The following is a 19,974-nucleotide window of genomic DNA, read 5'->3' as shown; positions in this document are numbered from 1 at the left end:
CGATCATGGATGTTACCTGATCCCGAACATTATCATTAATGCTCAATATTTAGAACGTTGTATTGTGAATTGTATTGTAAAGTATAAACAAACTTATTCATACCGATCATTACCTGTCCATGTGCAATTTTATAAACAAAGTTATTAATATAAATATTCTGTCATAGAGTCATCTTTTATTGCAAATTCGGCTACACCCCAAAAGGGAATGTTGAAAATCAATTAAGGAGCTAATGGCTGTGAGCAATGGCGAGCTCAACGCACCGCAGCTACAATGCCGTGAAAAAGTACTAGAAGCGCAATGTAGTATGCGCCATAAAAAAAGAATTCCAAAATTAAGGTGATGAGGAAACAGAAGCTGCAATAAATAGGGACGACTTTATCGAATCGCGAAAGAGCTTGCAGATTCTCGTAAATCTTTCGATGGTCCCTTGGGAGACGTTAACGGAAAGTTTTTCATTCACGATGAAGAGATGGAAGGAGCGCTTCACTTCGAATCTAAATCGAATAACATCCGGTGAAGCTCTGCCTGTTGCGGATAATATGGGACACCATATCATTTGGATACCGACTATTCCTCCAAAAAGAAGTGAAGTGAAATTATTTTTCCAACAACGCTTTCAAAGAGAGTAAAAACGCCGACCTCGAAAGCATGATCATTAGAGACCCGGTTAGTTTCTGCTTTGAATCCCCCTGTACTGGTCACGTTAACGCCCTTCGTAACACTATGCAGAAGTGTGCGAAGTTTAGATCAGTGTTCCAATTGCTCTTCATTGATTTCGAGAAGGCTTTCGACAACGTGAAAAGGAAGCGCATCTGGAATGTTCTACATAAGAGACGCATTCCAAAGAAAGTAAAAGCTATCAGGCCAATATATGATGGCGCAAAATGTCACGTACTGAATCGAGATAAAATCTCAGCGGATTTGGAATCCAAAGCGGAGTCCGCCAAGGTTGCTTCTTGCTATCGATATTTTTCTGTTCGTAATCCGTAACATTCTTCATGTTACCCTGGTTGAGAGACTATGAAGAGGTTTCATTGACGATGCCATTTTTCCTCAAACAGTTCGACTGCATTTTTGACATCAGCTTGCTATATCTCCGAGTAGTTGTACTTGCCCAAATGGCTCTGGACTTGATAAAAGATGTAGGTAATGTAGGATTGAAGATAAATACAGTCCAGCAAAACCAATGTTCTTAGTCTGACTGATAATTGCACTCTTCCTATTTGAATTAATGGACAGAACACCGAAGGGAGGAACAATTTGTATATCTAGGTAGCATTGTTACTGTCGCCGGGCCATCAAATTTGATATCGCTCGTCACATTCACAGCGCTCAATCCACCTTCATTGCTTTTTCTAAAATTTATAAATGCAGCCACCTCAACACAAACATCAAGTTAAGACTGTTTCGCGTCAATATACAAATACCATATAGAAAAGTAGTATAAAAAATTACATTAAAAATTACCAAAGCTTCAAGCTTTTGGGAATTCATGTCCGCATCGCGTCAACGGGGTAATTGTAGTTGAGAAAATAACAAATGAAGTGCTTGGTGAACATACGGGCGAGATACCAGTGGACCTACTCATCAGAAGGCGGAAGTAAAAGTAGATAGGTTTCACATTGCTCAATGTTCGAAGTGTAGCCTGCATATTTAGTTGTTGCTATGGACATCCAGCGTCCAGCGCCCTACACACTGTTCTATAGAAATGATCTTTTCTTAGCATCTCATATAGTACAGTCTGCGAATATATGTTGATAAAACAGAATTTTTTCATGACCGACCCCAATAAAATAGGCACTATCACTGTCAGTCAGTTATTTACGTAACGCTTTCAGCCAATGGTGATCTGCACTAAGATTTCTTCATTCATTAAGGAATGTCTCAAATCCAAAATCTATGGTAGTGACTTTCTGTTGTTGTCCTCTATAGTTCCAAGTACTGTCCGGCTACCAAAGACAATGAACGGAGCCTCGCGGTAGTGAAGGCGAAGATATTGTCTTGGATCAGTTGCGGAACACGCTATGATTATATCCAAAATAAAGATATACGCGATCTATAATGGAAAAATTACAAGAAAGATGTCTTCGATAGTATGGCCATGTAATTGCCTGTGACGAGAACTCATAAGCTAAGATTGGTCTGAACATCGAAGTGGATTGAAGACCACCCAGAAGCCAACCGAAACAGTGAGGACTCAATACGTTAGATGGTGATTTGAATTCTCTCGATCAAGCCCATGGCCAAGCAAAATAATGAATCCAAGGGAGCCGATCCCGCTATTGAACGGGAGAAAAGAACAAAAAATCACAAGTTTAAGAAATGTAAACAAGAATTACACCAATGCCAAACTGAGCTTCAGGGGAGGCAAGATGATTATGATTGTATTTGAGGATGAATTCAACTTGGACGAATCAATATAAAGTTTTTTTTCCCTTTTTACGTTTCTAATATAGAACGGCCTATCTATTAAGGTAAGACATGCTACTTTCAACAACTACTTTTTGTACTTGTTGTTTTTAAAGATCAATGAAACTACAGCTGCCGTTTCCTTCCGCTGGCATTTGTAGTTGCAAATATCAATATTTTGGCAACCAATTTTTCTTTTTCTCGATCGAGGGCAATTAAAGTTAGAAATTAGAGCAAAAATTCCCGAAATATAAGTACTTAAAACTAGACACGCTAGCGAAAGGAACAATGGGCGCTATTTCATTTATTTCTGTTTCTTCCTACTTGATCCCTAACATTTCTAAACTAATGAAACATCGATTTAAGGTCACCTCCATTAGAAAGGTCAGCATTCTTATAATTTTCACAAATATTGAATTTGCCAGACGAAAACTGTTTGACAGAAACAATTTAAAAATGTCTTGCATTTGCAAACATTGAGGAGCATTCGCTCTTGCAATATTATAATAATATATTCACATGTATACTAACCTCCAAGGCAGCTGCTGTGCTCGGGTCGTGATCATTTTCAACAGCTTCTATCTGTCGAAATATCTCTGAACTAATACCGGACACTTTACGAAAATCACCCTGCAGCAATACAGGCTCCTTAGCACCTTGTCGTTGGGGCATCGTTTGCATTTGACTAGATGGTAATGGTCCGGGGGGTGCTCGACCCGGACTTGCTGTAACATCAGGAACTGATCTTCCATTTTCCTGTAATTAAAAAATACGAATTTTAATTGCGCAATCTAAGCGACATAAAAGAAAGCTATTCCCGTATAATATCGTTTATCAAAATGAAAAGAAGGTAAAATTCTACGTATTTTAAAATGGCTGTTTGCTTAGCAGCATCAGACGACTGATATTGCCGTCCACGCTCAATCTATTTATAAGATATAACCCAAAACAGGGACTGCTCCTCCAAATAAAAGCGAAATTATGTTTACCAATAAAGCCTTCAAACACCCTCCATGTCAAGAAGACTAAATACAAGAGATTTATCTTCCAGTGCATTGTTCGAAATTATGTGATGGGAAAAAATCATTGCACATGTTCAGTAAATACGTGAGAAAAATATGTAGTCTTCTTGCTCCATGCAGACGTTTTCCATGCTTCAGCAGAGTAATTACTCCCACTCATTCGTAAATCCTGAAAATCTGGTAGAGCCAAGTGGCGAAACTGATCACGACGAACCGACCCCGTTTGTGAACGGGCAAAGGCTGATGAAAAAGAAGAAGAAGAATGGAAAAGAGGAAAGACACGAGCCAAATACGTGTGGACGTGTTGATCAGAAAGCGGAAATGGCAATGGATAGCTCACGCATTAAAAAAGAGTGACACCTCAATTGAGGGTTATGTATCGCGATGACATCAACTATCTCAGGATGAGCAATAAATCAATTGCCTAGAACGTTGTCGGATGGATGAGGAGTATACGTTTCTAGGAAAATTGTGGGGTAGTTGAAGCACATTGCCAGAAACCGACAGTTTCATATAGAGGTGTATGGCAACCTTATATCACATTGCCTCATTTTCTATTACATTAGATTCTCCTTCCCCAAAAAGTCTCCGAGATTATCCTTACCCTCTAATAAGAGGGTGTCCGGATAGCTGAGTGGTTAGAGCGCAAGGCTGTCGTACGGAAGGTCGCGGTTCAAATCTCACTGGCGGCAGTGGAATTTGTATCGTGATTTGACGTCGGATACCAGTTGACTCAGCTGTGAATGAGTACCTGAGTCAAATCAGGGTAATAATCTCGGGCGAGCAATGCTGAGCACATTGCCTCGTACAGTGTACTGTAGTGTACCATTGACGTCTTGAATGAAGTGCTCTAACACACTTCAAGGCCCTGTTCCAATATGGATTGTTGCGCCAACGATTATTATTATTATCTAATAAGAGGCGATTGTTATTGCTTTGCGATTCATGTTAATAAGATTTCTCATTACCGTAGATAAACGCGGAAGTTGTCTCCTACCTTTCCAGCCAATCTAATATTTCTTTATATCTCCTCTTCACCCTATTTATAGTCACTCTTTAGTTTATGGCTTTTTTCTTCCAAGCTAATTTTTAATGAGACTACTCTTCAGCTTCACGATCAACGGATCCATTGCTACGCAAAAGATAAACCTACAGCAGTGGTACTAAGGCTCACACATACATTCATGATCGCAACCAGGGTTTCAACTTAAAGTGCACCAATTGAGACATTACTTTTGAAGACCTCGATCTCCTTTATTTTTCCTTCTATGAAGTTTCCTAAGATCATATACTGAGCCCTCTATTATTTACATTTTGCAACTTCTCAAAGAAGCACAGACTAGAACCCCAGTTTAACTTACATATTATAATTAGATACCTAAGTGGAGCATAGTTCGTTAACTCCCATTGTGAATTCTTGGAAATATTTTTCAGTTTCCCGTACGATTTCCCGAGAAATCAGGACCATGTGCGTGCTGAAATGGTAGCAAGGAAACTATACACAGAAGATTCAACTCCCAGCACATTCTTTGAAATTTTATCGAGACGAAAATTGTTGCACACGTCCGACCCCGGTGCTTCAAAATTTCCCTATGGGAAGCTTGGTGGAAGCTGTGCTAGGAAGTCCGGAGGAAATAAGTAGATGCACCAAAGATCAATCGTTCAGATGCATCAGTTTCCTACTGAGATAAAATGAAGAAACACACAAGAAAACCATCTAGGCGGCATTGACACCCCCCCCCCCTTTGACACTGACGCTGCTCCTCCTGTGTATAGTCGTAACCAGAAACGGTGTTGTGCTTATGTCTATGTGCGTCCATGGGTATTTGGCCCATATGCGATTTTTTTTTCATTTGATATTTCCTCAGTTCCATGTGTTAAAGAAAACTTTTGGGAACTTTTAAGTAGTAGTTGAAATTTTTTCCATTTGTTATTCGGAAATAGCAGCACAGAGAGAACGTTAACGAGGGACATTAATCGCTGTCAATACATGGACCGACATCGAGTTCCACGCTGCCATCAACAGAGCGGAGCAAGGAGGAATGACTTAAAGAGCTCTACTTAGAGGCTTCCGTAAACCCGTGGAATAGCGCCTATAGAATCGTGATAGAACAGTTCAAAGGGCGTTCATCTCTTTATCAAATTACGTTCCCTACTCTCTTGTCGCAAATCATCAGCAAGAGAGTGGCACAACTGTGTGACACCGATTCCAGCAGTCACCAGAGAAGCTGCTGGAGATTTGCGATAGAATAGGCGTCAGTAAAGTCCCCAGACTCGATGGAGTGCCCAATAAGGTCCTTAAGCTTGCCGTGAAATCCAGACTGAACATGTTCGCTGAGTTGTTCAAAGCCTGCATGGAGATATTTCCTACAGCATGGAAGCGGCTGAAGTTGGTACTCTTGCTTTTGGCTGGCAAACCTCCAGGCTGACCCGCATCCTGCAAACCGATATGTTTTTTGGACACTGTGAGGAAAATACAGGTGGAGGTTATATTCAATAGATTGCTACCGGTTATCCAGAGCCCAGTGGTGGTGGCCCTAGACGTGAGAAATGCGTTCAATTCGGCCAATTGGAACCTAATACGGAAATGCCGAACAAAGATTGGTATTCCCGCTTACGTCTCTGCTATTAACGATACCTATTTACAACAACGGAGGCTTTGGTATGACATCGACGCCAGACCCCAGGGATACGTTGTCTTTGCGGGTGTCCCACAAAACTTCATACCAGGCCCACTATTGTGGAACATTATACAGGGTGCGGCAACATAACTTCCTTTTTTAAAATGCGCGTCACTCAGTTAGTTGATGTCATAGCGGAGCGCTAGTGGTCTCTCGTTGGACTAGTGAGGAGCGTGCCTTTGCCATTGAGGTTTACTTTTCAAGCGGATGTTCGGTTATTGCAACACAGCGTGCATTTCGGAATCGCTTTAATTTAGCCCCGTTGGCTCCCGTCCCAGACCGCAAATCAATTGTTACATGGGTCACTACATTCAGACAAACTGCAAGTGCGACAAAAGGAAGAACTGGAGTCCCTCGGCCCGTTAGATCACCTGAGAATATTGAAGCAGTGAGAGCGTCAATGTTGCGATCGCCACGGCGTTCTGCGCGCAAACACGCATCTGCCCTTGGACTATCCGATCGTTCTGTGAGAAGAATTCTTCGTGATGATCTTCATTTTCATCCCTATAAGATGGCGATAGTGCAGGAACTTTCAGAACGTGACTTCAATTCTCTTCTTGATGTTGTTCCCGAGGGTGCTATTGTTTTGTTCATTTGTGTGGGTCGATTAACAAACAAAACCAACGCTCGAGAATTGCATCAAAAGTCTTTGCATTCACCCAAAGTCACAGTGTGGTGTGCAATTTCCTCAGCTGGAATTATTGGTCCCTGGTTTTTTGAGGAAAATGAGGTTACAGTGAGAGTGAATTCGGACCGGTATGTAAATATGCTACAGAATTTTTTTCCCACGGCTAGAAAATTTGGATTTGGGGGACACTTGGTTCCAACAAGACGGTGCAACTTCAAGAGCATCGATGGCTGTTTTGAGGGAACACTTTCCAGACCGCCTTGTCTCAATTAGAGGCGATTTGGAATGGCCGGCACGCTCTCCCGATCTGTCCCCTTGTGATTTTTTCCTATGGGGTTTTTTGAAATCCCGTGTTTATGTGAACCGTCCAAGAACCCTACAAGATTTGAAGACCAACATCCAAGAAGAAATTGCCAACATAACACCTGCTATGCTAACAGGAGTCATGACAAATGCCAGAAATCGGTTTACGCAATGTATGGAGAATGGAGGACGTCACCTAACAGATTTGATCTTCAAAACAATGTAAATAAAAACTTTAGACATGTACCTACATTATAAAAAATAAATAAATATGTTCCGATGCATACAATAGTTTTTATTGAGTTTTGAAAAAAGGAAGTTATGCTGCCGCACCCTGTATTTATTGATGTGCTTAACCTTCCATTCCTGGAGCAAATCACGATGGTGGCTTATGACAACCGCATAGCACTGGTTTTAGTTGTAAAACATCTTGATGTGGCTGAGTTATACGAATACGAAGCAATCAGTGCTCCTAGGAGTTAGCTAGAGTCTGACACTTGCTGAAGAAAAAATGGATTCGGTTTTCATTATCAAGTTCCCTAAAAGAAATTATGCTCGCACTCACTTTGCAGATTATATCATCACTTCCAAGCCTGACATCAAATACTTGGAAGTGACGATAGACGAGAAATTCAGGTATCAGTAAGACGTGCAGTATGTTTACGACAAAGCATCCACTGCAAATGTGCCCTTAGCAATGATGATGCCGAACGTAGGAGAGCCAAGGCATACTTCTAGGTTCCTTATAGTCAAGGTAGCGTTATCTTACTTTATGCCGCCCTAGTTTGGGGAAAGGCATTGCAGACCCCAGCTAACGCTCATAAACTGATTGCAGTCTACAGAAGGATAGCCGTAAGAGTGTGTTGTGCCTTTAGGACTGTCTTAGATGATCAGATCATATCGGAAATGTTGCCCATTGGCAGCTTGGCTGATGAAATGATGAACATATACAAAGCGAAGCATCTTCTTCTTCTTTTTCTTCAGCATTTGTCCCGTTCACAAGCGGGGTCGGCTCGAATACAAAGCAAAGCATATCTGCCCATTATCCCAGACGAAGAACGCCGAAAGAGAGAGATCTATAAATAGATGGCAAAAGCATTGGAAACCCTCGGGAAAAGGTCGGTAGACACAAGGGCTCATCCCTGCCATCAAAGAGTGGTTGAAGGGACGGCATGGTGTTCTAATTTTACCCAGTTTTTCACGGGGCATGGAGGATATCGCCAGTACCTGAACATTTTTAAACTTCCTCGACGATTACCTACCTTGCCGTGGTGAGGGAGCTCAGTACGGAAGATTCTCCAGGAACCGGGAGGTTAGACCTGAAGCTAAGCGGTAATCAAAACCCCAGACCAAGGTAGGCCAAAGTCTGACTACCGTGCCGAGGGCTGAATGGTCACAGGAGTTAAGATGTGGCCGTAAACGTTGAAATCTGGGTTCCACGCGACCCCCAATTTCAACTAGCCTTGCCTCGGCAAAAAGGGGCTCTGATGAGATTGACCTACTTTCCCCCATAAATCTGAGGCCACGGCACCCAATTATGAAAAAGAAAAAAACATAAACCTATTAAGCAAACGCAATTAAACCTCGATCGTGACGATCCAACCCCGAGTGAAGGGCAATCGTAAGCTCATCAAGGGAGAACCTGAGTCTAGATTCAGATTCTCCACTTACTCAGGTGGGAACCAATCTAATTGGGACCCAGTCCTTAACGGACGAGCCGAAGCAGGCCCCTTCTGTCAGCACTCCTGATCCCAGACTCATCAATAGCTGCAAGACATTTATATACCTCATACAAGAACCGTGGATTGTTGGTGGGGTAGTCTTCCAGCAGGCTGACCTGTTGAATGCCAATGGAAGTGATCGACCCCGCTGCTGCATGGTAGTCTCAAAAGACTTCCAGGCTAATTTGGTTAACGGCCTATGTAATGGCGACACCACATCGGCTAAACTAACCAAGCCAATAGGGAAATAGAGATACTATGGTGCTCTGCATATTTCCCCTATGAAGCAGAAGATGTTCCCAGTGGAATATTCATCAGAGCTATCCAATATACTAAAAGTAGAGACCTGGGGGTTATAGCAGGATGTGATGTCAATGCTCACCACATATGCTGGGGAATTTCCAACATCACCAACATCAATGCAAGAGGATCGAGACTACTGGGGTATCTAGTAGGAACCGATTTTCAGATCCTCACTTTGGGTAATGAACCCACTTTCCTCAACGTGGTCAGGCGAAAGGTCACCGATATCCCGGTGGCATCTCCTGATATCGCGGCTCTGGTTAGAGAGTGGAGTATCAAATGATATCACACTTTCGGAACTCAAACGCAATGATTTCGTAATAGGCATGGATCCTCCTCCACCCACTCCATTTTGGGATCCGCGGAAGACACATTGGGTGATGTATAAAGTAGAATTGAGTGCCCGAGTCACGATCCATGGGAAGTGCATCAAATCCATTGTTGGAATTGAGAGGACAATCCAGATGATCGTAACTAGCATGAGAGAAGCTTTCAAAGAAAGCTGTCCACTCAAGATGCCAAAGAAGACTAAAACACCATGGTAGAATTCGGATTTGGCAAAACAGAGGAGAACGGCAATGATGCTCCTCAATCGTACTCTGACGTGTGATTCAGGCGCTAGCTTGAATCGCTATAAAGAGACACAGAAGGCTCTAAAGAAGAGCGTAAGACCGGCTAAACGATCATGGAGACGCTTTTGCAAAGAAACTGACTCTCTTGAGGCAACCTCAAAGCTGAAGTGGATTCTGGTTAAAGAACGTAGCCAGAAACTGAGTAATTTACGTTTACAGAACGGAAATGCACTTCCCAGGCAGCATCCAAAATTTAATCTAATTAAAAGCCCTCAACCGAGAGTATCGCTGGAACGAGTAAAATGAGCATTTAACTTGTTCCATAGATACAAGTCTGCAGGTCCGAATGGCATCATTCTTGCGCTAATGGTAAAGGGAATGGATGCCCTGAGTCTACATATTCGGAATATATATCACGCATGCCTAGCACATGCTTATATTAAAATTAAATGGCTTGATGTGAAGGTGTTATTCATTCCCAAACCAGGGAAAACCACCTACACAGACGCAAAAAGCTTCCGACTGATCAGTCTAAGTTCCTTTCTACTTAAAGGACTAGCAAGAGTAGTAGATCGGTTCATAAGGGATATACACATACCTAAGTGGCCACTTCACCATAGGCAACACGCCTACCAGAAAGGCAAATCCACGGAGACAACACTCACATGCTCTTAGTCGCTGCCCACGCGGAAGGGTTCTTTCTTCACTGTTATGGCTCTTGCTAATGGATACCCTGCTGTGGCTCCTGGAGGACAAAAAAGTCTTCGCGCAAGCATTTGCGAACGACCTAGCCATAATAATTACCGGCAAGTTTGCGAACACAGTGTGTGACCGCTTGAATCCAAATCTGCATGAAATGCACAGTTGTTGTCTCTGCAATGGACTCCCGGTGAACGCTAGGAAGACTGGACTAGTTATGTTCACTGGCAAAGTCAGATCGGACGGCTATACGCCACCTACCTTAGCAGGGGCGGAAATCCAGCTGGCACAAACAGTCAAGTATTTAGGAGTACATTTCGACTCCAAGTTAACGTGGAAGCACCATATTCGGGAACAATATCAGAAATCCTGCAGATTGCTCTGGTGCTGTAGGAATGCGATAGGTAAAACCTGGGGACTTTCACAAAAATGGATATGCTAGATGTATATACCCATAATAAAACCCATTTTGATGTATGCATGCATCGTCTTCTGGCCAAGATTGAATTTTGCAAATAGAAGAAAACTGCTAACGAAGATTCAGAGACTTGGTTGCCTAAATATTACTAGCGTAATGAGTACTACGCCGACTGCGGCACTTGAAGCTATCCTAAATTTACCCTCCATTCACTTGAGGGTGAAACGTAAAGCAACCAATGACGCATATTGACTCGACACCATTGGGGCCTGGAAAGGCGGCCAATCACACGGTCATTCGTCTATCTGGAAATTCCTTGACAAACATCCGGTAGCCCTGATGCCGACCGATCATATGATTTTCAGATTCGCCTTTGAAAAGGCATACACTATCGTAATCACCGAAAGAGAAGAATGGTCGACAAATGGCCATGAGTCTTTTCAGATTACAGACTTTATCATCTTCACCGACGGGTCAGTCATGGAGGGCGGATCGGGCACAGGGGTGTTCTCGAGGAATCCGATTATAAAACTGGCCCGACCCCTCGGAAAAATGTCGACCATGTTCCAGGCGAAGATATATGCCATTTCATTGGCAGCAGAAGAATGTCTGCGACAAAAATGAAGGGGTCGCACCATTCAAATCTGTTCCGACAGTCGGGCGGCATTATCAGCACTAAACGACAACGACATAGCAAGCCAGTTGGCGTGGAGTTGTCATCAGGTGCTGCTGAAACTTGGCCCACTGAACGAAACATTCCTGATGTGGGTGCCGGGGCACTCTAACATCGCTGTCAGTCGACAGACTGGCTCGCCGAGGGTCTGGATTTACAATGGTCGGGCCAGAACCAGCTCTTGGAATCCGACTATCTCCTGTAAAGTCTACTCTGAAGGGTGAAATTGCAAGGATTCACGCAACCGAATGGAGAAATTTGGACTCTTGCCGCAGGCGAAAATCCTTGTGAAAGAGCCTAGGGTCATTGCTCGTACCTGAGGTTCCCCCCAGTAAACTAAACTAACTAACTAATTAAACTGGTTACTCCACCCGATTTTCCAAATTGCATGGCGTCCCAAACGACCCAGCGCACATATTCTTCCACTCCCAAGATTTATAGAAAAAAGGAAGAACTTAGATAGACTCTATCAAAGGTGCTGGTACCAGAAAAGGTGATGCGCAGAATGCTAGCACAAAAGGAGGATTGGGATGCGATCAACTCCATTATCACCTCTCCCCACAGCAAAGTACGAAATCCAGAGGAGACGAGAAAAGCGCGGTTACGTACGCCACGTAGGGAAGAAAGGTGACAAAACTAGAGTGAACTGACTCCGCCCCGTAATTAATACCTCATGGGGGTTCTACAGGACACGGGTAGCGTCAAGGGTGGTTTCAGTGGGTACAAATCCCAGAAAAAGACAGACAGTAAACCGATTTTCATAAGGTTTTGTTTTATACTCTACTACTAAGTTCTCCTGCTGTTTGTTTCTGTTTCCGCTTCCAACGGAGTACTGAATATGTGAAAGCATATACAAAGGTACAATAAAAAACAATCATAAATATAGTAATTGTCATAATGGGAGGATTCCACTGCGTAAAATGGAAACTCCCTGACCCGACGTGGGACAATTATAGATAATTTATCGGCAATAAGCCACTTCTGGTTAATGGAATAAATTAAGATAATCTAAACTTTGTGATCTTGATATGAGATCTGAATGGGAACATAGTCTCGAAGACGTGACATTTCAAAAAACACTAATTTGCTCCCAATTTTTCGTCGTCGTCTTCTTATTGCGGTCATTACAAATATTGAACCTTTATTGCAATATTATTCCTTCCCCTTAAAAGCAGACAGCCAAATTGAACTCGAAAAATCCAGTCGAGTTAGACAGTTTTTATCCTATCGGTTCCCCAATCTATTTTATCGGTTGAGCTATCGATCTATAGCCTTAAAAATCATCAATTCCTGATGGTCGATTGCATTCGCTTGCGTTTTACCTCCGATGTTTTTCGTACGGTTAAAGAATTTCCAGTGCCGCACAATTTCAATACTTACAGCTTACATGATCCAGTTGTCATTCAACAGTGGCAGAACCATCTTGTTCATCGAATTGGGCCACAATCGACGGTCTCCGAGGAGGTATCGCAAGACCTGTCTGAACTCGGAATTATGTAAGTGGGTTGAAGAACACTGGTGAAAGTGGGCGCTCGAGCTCCAAAACTGTGCAAAATGCCGGATAGTGCAGCCTAGCGTACGATGGGATAAAAAATTATTGCGCTGATCAGGGAAGCAGAAGCTGCTACAAATGACTATTTCAGAACCGCATTCCACATCACGAAACAGCTTGCTGACGCTTGCATGGATCTCAATTGTTTCATCAAGAACTTAAAGGTAGGGACTTCATTCATGATAATGAGCAGTGCAAAAGGTGGGAGTAGAAGAAATTACTAGTCATCGTACCATGCGAATACGAACTAGTCATCCGACCAAAACTGAAATCATCTTTACCCTCAAAGTGCTGCGGATCGTGTGTTGTAATTTCTGCGTAATTACTAAGTCCGCCTATCCTCCAAACCCGGGGATTTTGAGATCTTTCTCAGGGAGTGAACCAGTGGTCGGAGAGTGAATAGATAAAATAATCCGAGAACCTTGAAATCTTGAAGCAGGCTGTATCCAGGCTGGGTCCTCCTTTCCTGATAACATCAACATGATGCTACTCACAGCATAGGTAGGGGTCCACAGGTTCAACTTTCCCACAATTTTTTAACAGGTTTCTGATAAAAGTGCATGTGGCGGATGCACGCTGCAGCCTTCATGGAGAGAATATTGCTAACAACCAGCTCACATTGACTTTGTAACCAGTAGCCCGCATTGCTTCCAACATCTTCACATTCAGAAAAAGCTTGGGCATCACTGGATGGAAAGCCCTTCAACCAAATTGACCACTAACAAATGGATGTCACATATCTACAACTAATGGAAAAAAGTCATCCAGTCTAGACTCCAAAAAGGAACCGATAATACAAACGTATATCTGCTATCTCTGGAAAGGGAAATCAATTCAGTTCTTATCTACATAATTTCTCTGGCTCAACGATAACACCTAGTACCAGAAGAACTCGTGCGCTGGATTCAATTACTCTACCACGATCTGGAAAGTACAGTTCCAAGTGTGGCTTCATCATGGAAACCCCCTCTCACCACTCCTCTTTGTTTTTGTTATAGACACTGTCACACGGGACGGGGTCACAGGGTGTCAGATTGAATCTGAATAAAAGAGAATTTTTGACGAACGATTCCCATGAAACAGGCCCTACCACTGTCGGTGGCGGTGACCTACCCGATACTGAGCGATTTAAATATCTCGGATCAACGCTATCAGCCAATGGAGAACTGCATTGTGAAATTGTTTCACGCATTAGCGCTACCCGGATGAAATGAAGTTCCACAGCTGTTGTTCTTTGTGATCAAAGTATTAACGAAAGTCTAAAGTTTACCGCAATGTCGTCGACCCAGTCTCCCTCTATGATTCTGAGTGTTCGTCGACTATAAAAGACAATGGATGGCATCCCGAGGTAATGGAAACGAAAATATTCCGTTGGACTAGCGGCACAAGCCTTGATCACATCCGAAATGAGGACATCCGGGATTGATATAAGTTTGTACCGATCGTGAAAAAATTGCGAGAAAGGCGTCTTCGATGGTATGGATACGTAATTCACGTTAACAAGAAACGCTTGCCAAGATTGATCTGAACAACGCTCAAAAGACCGGTCCAAACAGCGGTGGCTTGACACCCTGGATGAGGATTTCAAAGCTTCGGGACTACATCCAGAACAGATCTATGATAGGGCAAAATGGCGTAACCGGTTGTGAACGGGACAAAGGCAAAGGCAAGCAAGGATTTACTTAATTTCTCCATCAATGAAAATTCAACGAAAATTAAAAATGCAGTTAAAAATATCCAGACCCGGCGTAAACGAAACCAGTGATTTGACAATAAATGGCAAGCAACACTACAAGGGAACGAGTCGCAAATCTTGACTGGACACTTCGGCTGTAGAAATATTTTTGTTTCCTTATATGAAAAATCGCGAGTGCATGTTGGACTTGTAAATAGTTACAATTTCAATTGTGCACTATATTTCAAGCGCCATTTACACAAATAATTTAATCTGGAGAGTAATGTATCGATAACATCCAACTTCATAAGCTTCACACAATATTAGGAAGTGAAAAGAAGTTCACCAAAAGCGATACCAAAAAAATCTGGGGAAAAGTACCTGCTTCAAATATGAGGCTTTAAAATTTCACTAGTATGACATTTATTTTCGTTATTTATGCTGTCAGCATCTTATTACTGTGGCTTAAGGAAACTTTTTATTTAAAAACTGATGAAACACAATTTTATTTTGTAAAACTTATATTTGTGAACAAAATTTCTTTTGGATATTTTTACGAAGTACAGTATTTCCCGGTTAATTGAGCCAGCAAAATTTCACTAATTTCAACCCTCTTAAGCGGGGAACGCAATTACGGAAATCCCGGTTAATTGCATACCTAACGCAATTACGGAAATCCTGGTTAATTGCCTACCTGACGCAATTATGGAAATCCTCGTTAATTGCGTGTCTAACGCAATAAACAACATTTTCAATAAGGTCACTGGATTTGAAGTAAACTCACTTCTTTACTACCTGTGTTTTATTTTATTTTATGAAAAAAATTAACATAAACAAAAAGGAAAGAAATCCAACAACAAATCATTAATTTTAAACTAAAAAATTTAAAAACTCAAAGACATAAAAATTCATATTAAATAAAGGAATTCAAAAATCACAGAAAGGGATATGAAGATTTAATAAAATAAAGGAGAATGCGTCAAAAATTTCATTCTGAGGAAGGAGTTTCTTTAAAATCGGTAATTTTCGAGTGAGTAATTTTTTTCAAATAGTTTTTATAAACATATTCCTCAATGTTTTCCAGCTCCTCCTCATTTTGAGGCAATAAAAACTTTAGGACGGTTTTTAGGGAATTTAGCACATTCGGAAGACTAGGAATTTCATCAGGAATTTCATCCTCTGCATCACTATCGGAGTAGTCTTCATTGTCTTCCTTTTCCAATGAAATTTCTTTAACTATCTCTTCATCTGTAAGTTGTCCACAGCAGACCAAATTGTCGTCACAACGGATGTAGTTGTCGAATTCATCCCCTGATAAGTCACTGATGGTTTCAGTGATATCCTCCTGCTCATTTTCTGCAGATGGTGCTGCGTCACATTCGGAAATGAATTTAGCCTGAAAGTATAATATGATACTTAGCTAATTCAAACGCACAACTTACTGAAATTATTTACCTTTTGGAAACACCTTGTTATAGACAATGGTCTGACTAACCACCAAGCATGTTTAATTATATGCAATGCATTAAAAATATTTATAGATTTCGCAAATTCTCCAATAGTCTTTCCACTTTCAATAGCAGAAATCTGTTTTCGTATTATAATTTGCCTATAATACGCTTTAAAAGAGTGTATTATCCCTTGATCCAATGGTTGGATCAAGGAGGTAGTATTGGCCGGTAGATACTGAATATTAATGTTTTTCAGAATTTTTGTTGTTTTGTGAGATGCAGCATTATCCACGAACAGAATAATCTTACGGTTTTGTTTGGCCATCTCCTCGTCTAGAGAGATTAGAATACTTTCCCAGATTTCCCTCGTCATCCACGCTTTTTGGTGGGGATAGTATTTAAGTCCGGTGTCCGGATAGCTGAGTGGTTAGAGCACAAGGCTGTCGTACGGAAGGTCGCGGTTCAAATCTCGCTGGTGGCAGAGGGATTTGTATCGTGATTTGACGTCGGATACCAGTCGACTCAGCTGTGAATGAGTACCTGAGTCAAATCAGGGTAATAATCTCGGGCGAGCGCAATGCTGACCACATTGTCTCCTACAGTCTACTGTAGTGTACCGTTACGGTCTTGAATGAAGTGCTCTAACACACTTCAAGGCCCTGATCCAATATGGATTGTTGTGCCAACGATTATTATTATTATTATAGTATTTAAGAGGCACAATTTTATTTTTAAAACAGCGTGGATTTTTCGGTTTACCTATGATAATTACTTTTTTATAATCACCGGTGGCATTACATATGAAAAGCAAAGTTAAACGATCTTTTGACGATTTAAATCCATTATTATGACTTTCTTTTCTGCTTAGGGTTGATACCGGTAAAGCTTTAAAAAACAGACCACTCTCGTCGGCGTTAAATATATCTGATGATTTGTAACCTTCAATCAAATTCGGGAAAAGTGTGTTGATGAAATTATTTGCACTTTCCGAATCGGCAGATGCAGCTCCTCCATGAATTTTTTTCAAGGATATTCCCTCACGTTTCTGCCAGCGCCACAGCCAGCCGGTAGTGGGATTAAAATCCTTGTTCAATGTCACAGCAAACTGTTTTGATTTTTCCAAAATCATATTTGTTGAAATGATTGCACCCGATGCTCTCATTTGATCAAACCAAATTGAAACAGCTCGGTCAACATCGTAACATGCACCATTTCTAATTCGCTTGCTTGACAGGTTATGCATTTTGGAGTTTTCTAAAATGTGTTTTTCATTTTGGATAATTCTATTGATTGTAGACATTGAGCATTTGTATTTGACACACACTTCCTATTTGGTTTTTTCCTTACACTTGATTTCCTTAATGATTTTTGATCTTTTGTTTTAAAGATAAGGTTACGTGTCTATTAGGACTCATTCGTTTCTGAAAAATATGCAAAGTTTTGCACTTTAGATATTATCACCATGTGTACATTTCTTAAATGCGTACCTACTTTAGATTTTTCCGTTATTTCACAAGAAATTTAAACACTTAACTTGCTTTATGAACTTGCAGAATCTTTATAAACGCTGGAAGCTTAAGTGACACATTTGACAGAAAGAAAACAACATTTCAGTGATGCCATATACATTTGTTGGGTTTTCTGTATTACAACTAATATTCATTTAAGTCTATTACGATTTCTTCAACCAATTTTTAGCTGTGCATTAAAACCGGGAAATTTTAAATGTACATTTGTACGAAAATCTAAAAATGGTCGCGCAGTTAAAGGGGAAACGCAATAAAAAGGGATGCATTTAAGCGGGAAGACATGTGGACATTTTCTTAGGGACAAAAATTTGCTCTTACTTTTAATGCAATAAAAAGGGAAAATCAATTAAAAGGGACGCAATTAACCGAGAAATACTGTATATAAAAAAAAATTTATTTGGCACACTATCTACCCAAAACTACGTTTTAAACGTTGCGACCCTTTGTGGACTGAATGTATCAGATATTTCAAATTCAAAATGGATTCTTAACATGAGATTCAAAGGTAGACAATAAACCTCTGTAAACCTTACTTTAAGGTTTCTTACTATCTTACTAAGACGATTCAATGTCTATCGGTCTCTCTGCCAGAGAGATAGCACACTCAAATTACTCGGAAACTGCTGAAGCTATTGTCACGAAATTTGGTGAGAAGTGTGGCCTGCGAATCTTTACATGCGAAAGGTGAAACATGCCCCGTTCTCAGAATCTATCCAACAGAAATATCTGAAAAAAACTAAATTCGTTTGTCTGTACGAAATCTAGGTCTAAAAAAATGTCTCGCTCCGATATTTGCACAAATAAATCTCAAAAGCGACTCATCCAAATTTGTCATCAAGTGATGAGGGTTAATCCATAAATATTAATATTTATGTTATATCAATGTTTACTTTACAATAAATCCTATTATGGTGTTAGTATGTATATACTAAAAACGTTTAAATATTTGAAATTAAATTGATTCTTAATAGATGTCACATGTCATGAACAACATACTAGTATTTGTTACGCTTCGACTTACGTCATTTTCGACTTACAACGCACTTTCATCATCATCATCAATAGCGCAACAACCGGCATCCGGTCTAGACCTGCCATAATAAGGAACTCCGGACATCCGAGGTCCACCAATTCGATATCTCTAAAAGCTGTCTAGCGTCCTGACCTACGCCATCGATCCATCTTAGGCAGGGTCTGCCTCGTCTTCTTTTTCTACCATAGATATTGCCCTTATAGACTTTCCGGGCCGGATCATCCTCATCGATTTAAGTGACCCGCCCACCACAACCTATTGGACTGGATATTATCCACAAACTGACGGTCATGGTATCGCTCATAGATTTCGTCGATATGTAGGCTATGAAATGGTCCATCCTCATGTAGGGGGCCGAAAATTCTTCGGAGGATTCTTTTCTCGAACACGGCCAAGAGTTCGCAATTTTTCTTGTTAAGAATCCAAGTCTCCGAGGAATACACCAGGACTGGCTAGATCATTGTCTTGTACAGTAAGAGCTTCGACCATATGGTGAGACGTTTCGAGCGGAACAGTTTCTGTAACCTGAAATAATCTCTGGTGTTGTCATCGTGGCTGTTATCGGTTGTGATTTTCGACCCTAGATAGGAGAAATTATCAACGGTCTCAAAGTTGTATTCTCTTGTCCTTATTCTTCCCGTTTAACCAGTGCGGTTTGATGCTGTTGGTTGGTTGGTTTTTGGTGCTGACGTTGCCATCATATACTTTGTCTGGAACCAATTAGCGGCGTAAGTCGAGGTATTCCGATTTGCGAGCAAGCCCGTATGCTTTCATACATATTAATATTTGGTGTTGATCTTTCCTCAGTACAAACGAGCTGCTGGTAATAATAATCCTTGGCGCGGCAATCCAATTAGACCGTCACCTGAAATTATTACCCTGATTTGGCTCAGGTACTCATTCACAATTAAATCGATTGGTATCCGACTTCCAGTTACGATCCAGATCCCTCTGCCACTAGTGGTAAACCTTGACACAACAACTACTTAGTAGGATGAATATCAGACCTGCACTACTCATATGTACCGGCAGCGAAGCATGGACCTTAACTCAGATCACAAACAGGTACTGAATATCTCTGAAAGGAAGGTCTTCCCCTGAATATTGAGAGCAATTCGCGTCGGAGATGAGTGGAGCATCAGGTACAACGACGAGTTCTATGAAATCTATGGTGAGCTAGAAATTTCAACTGTTATACGACTGCAAAAGCTGAAATGCTGCTAGGTCGCAAAAGGAGGACACGGTCACTGGACTGGAATAATTGGAGGCAAGTGTCGAAGGGAGCCAAGGCCCAAAAGGAC

The 19,974-nt window shown here is 41.3% G+C and overlaps 1 protein-coding gene across 4 annotated transcripts in view; it reads right to left on the bottom strand.

Annotated features, from left to right (window-relative positions):
- LOC119652917 (rho GTPase-activating protein 100F) overlaps positions 1–19,974 on the bottom strand; it is a 120,590-nt gene that overhangs the window by 37,509 nt on the left and 63,107 nt on the right. For all 4 annotated transcript variants that reach the window (XM_038057300.1, XM_038057299.1, XM_038057303.1 and 1 more), the window contains one exon: positions 2,945–3,169. In XM_038057300.1, coding sequence (XP_037913228.1) covers positions 2,945–3,169 — 225 coding nt within the window. The remainder of the gene's footprint in view (positions 1–2,944; positions 3,170–19,974) is intronic.

Source organism: Hermetia illucens, chromosome 3 (assembly GCF_905115235.1).
Source record: "Hermetia illucens chromosome 3, iHerIll2.2.curated.20191125, whole genome shotgun sequence".
Lineage (NCBI taxonomy): Eukaryota > Metazoa > Arthropoda > Insecta > Diptera > Stratiomyidae > Hermetia > Hermetia illucens.
The sequence above is the reverse complement of the archived record's forward strand: the minus strand, read 5'-3'. Positions and strand labels throughout refer to the sequence as shown.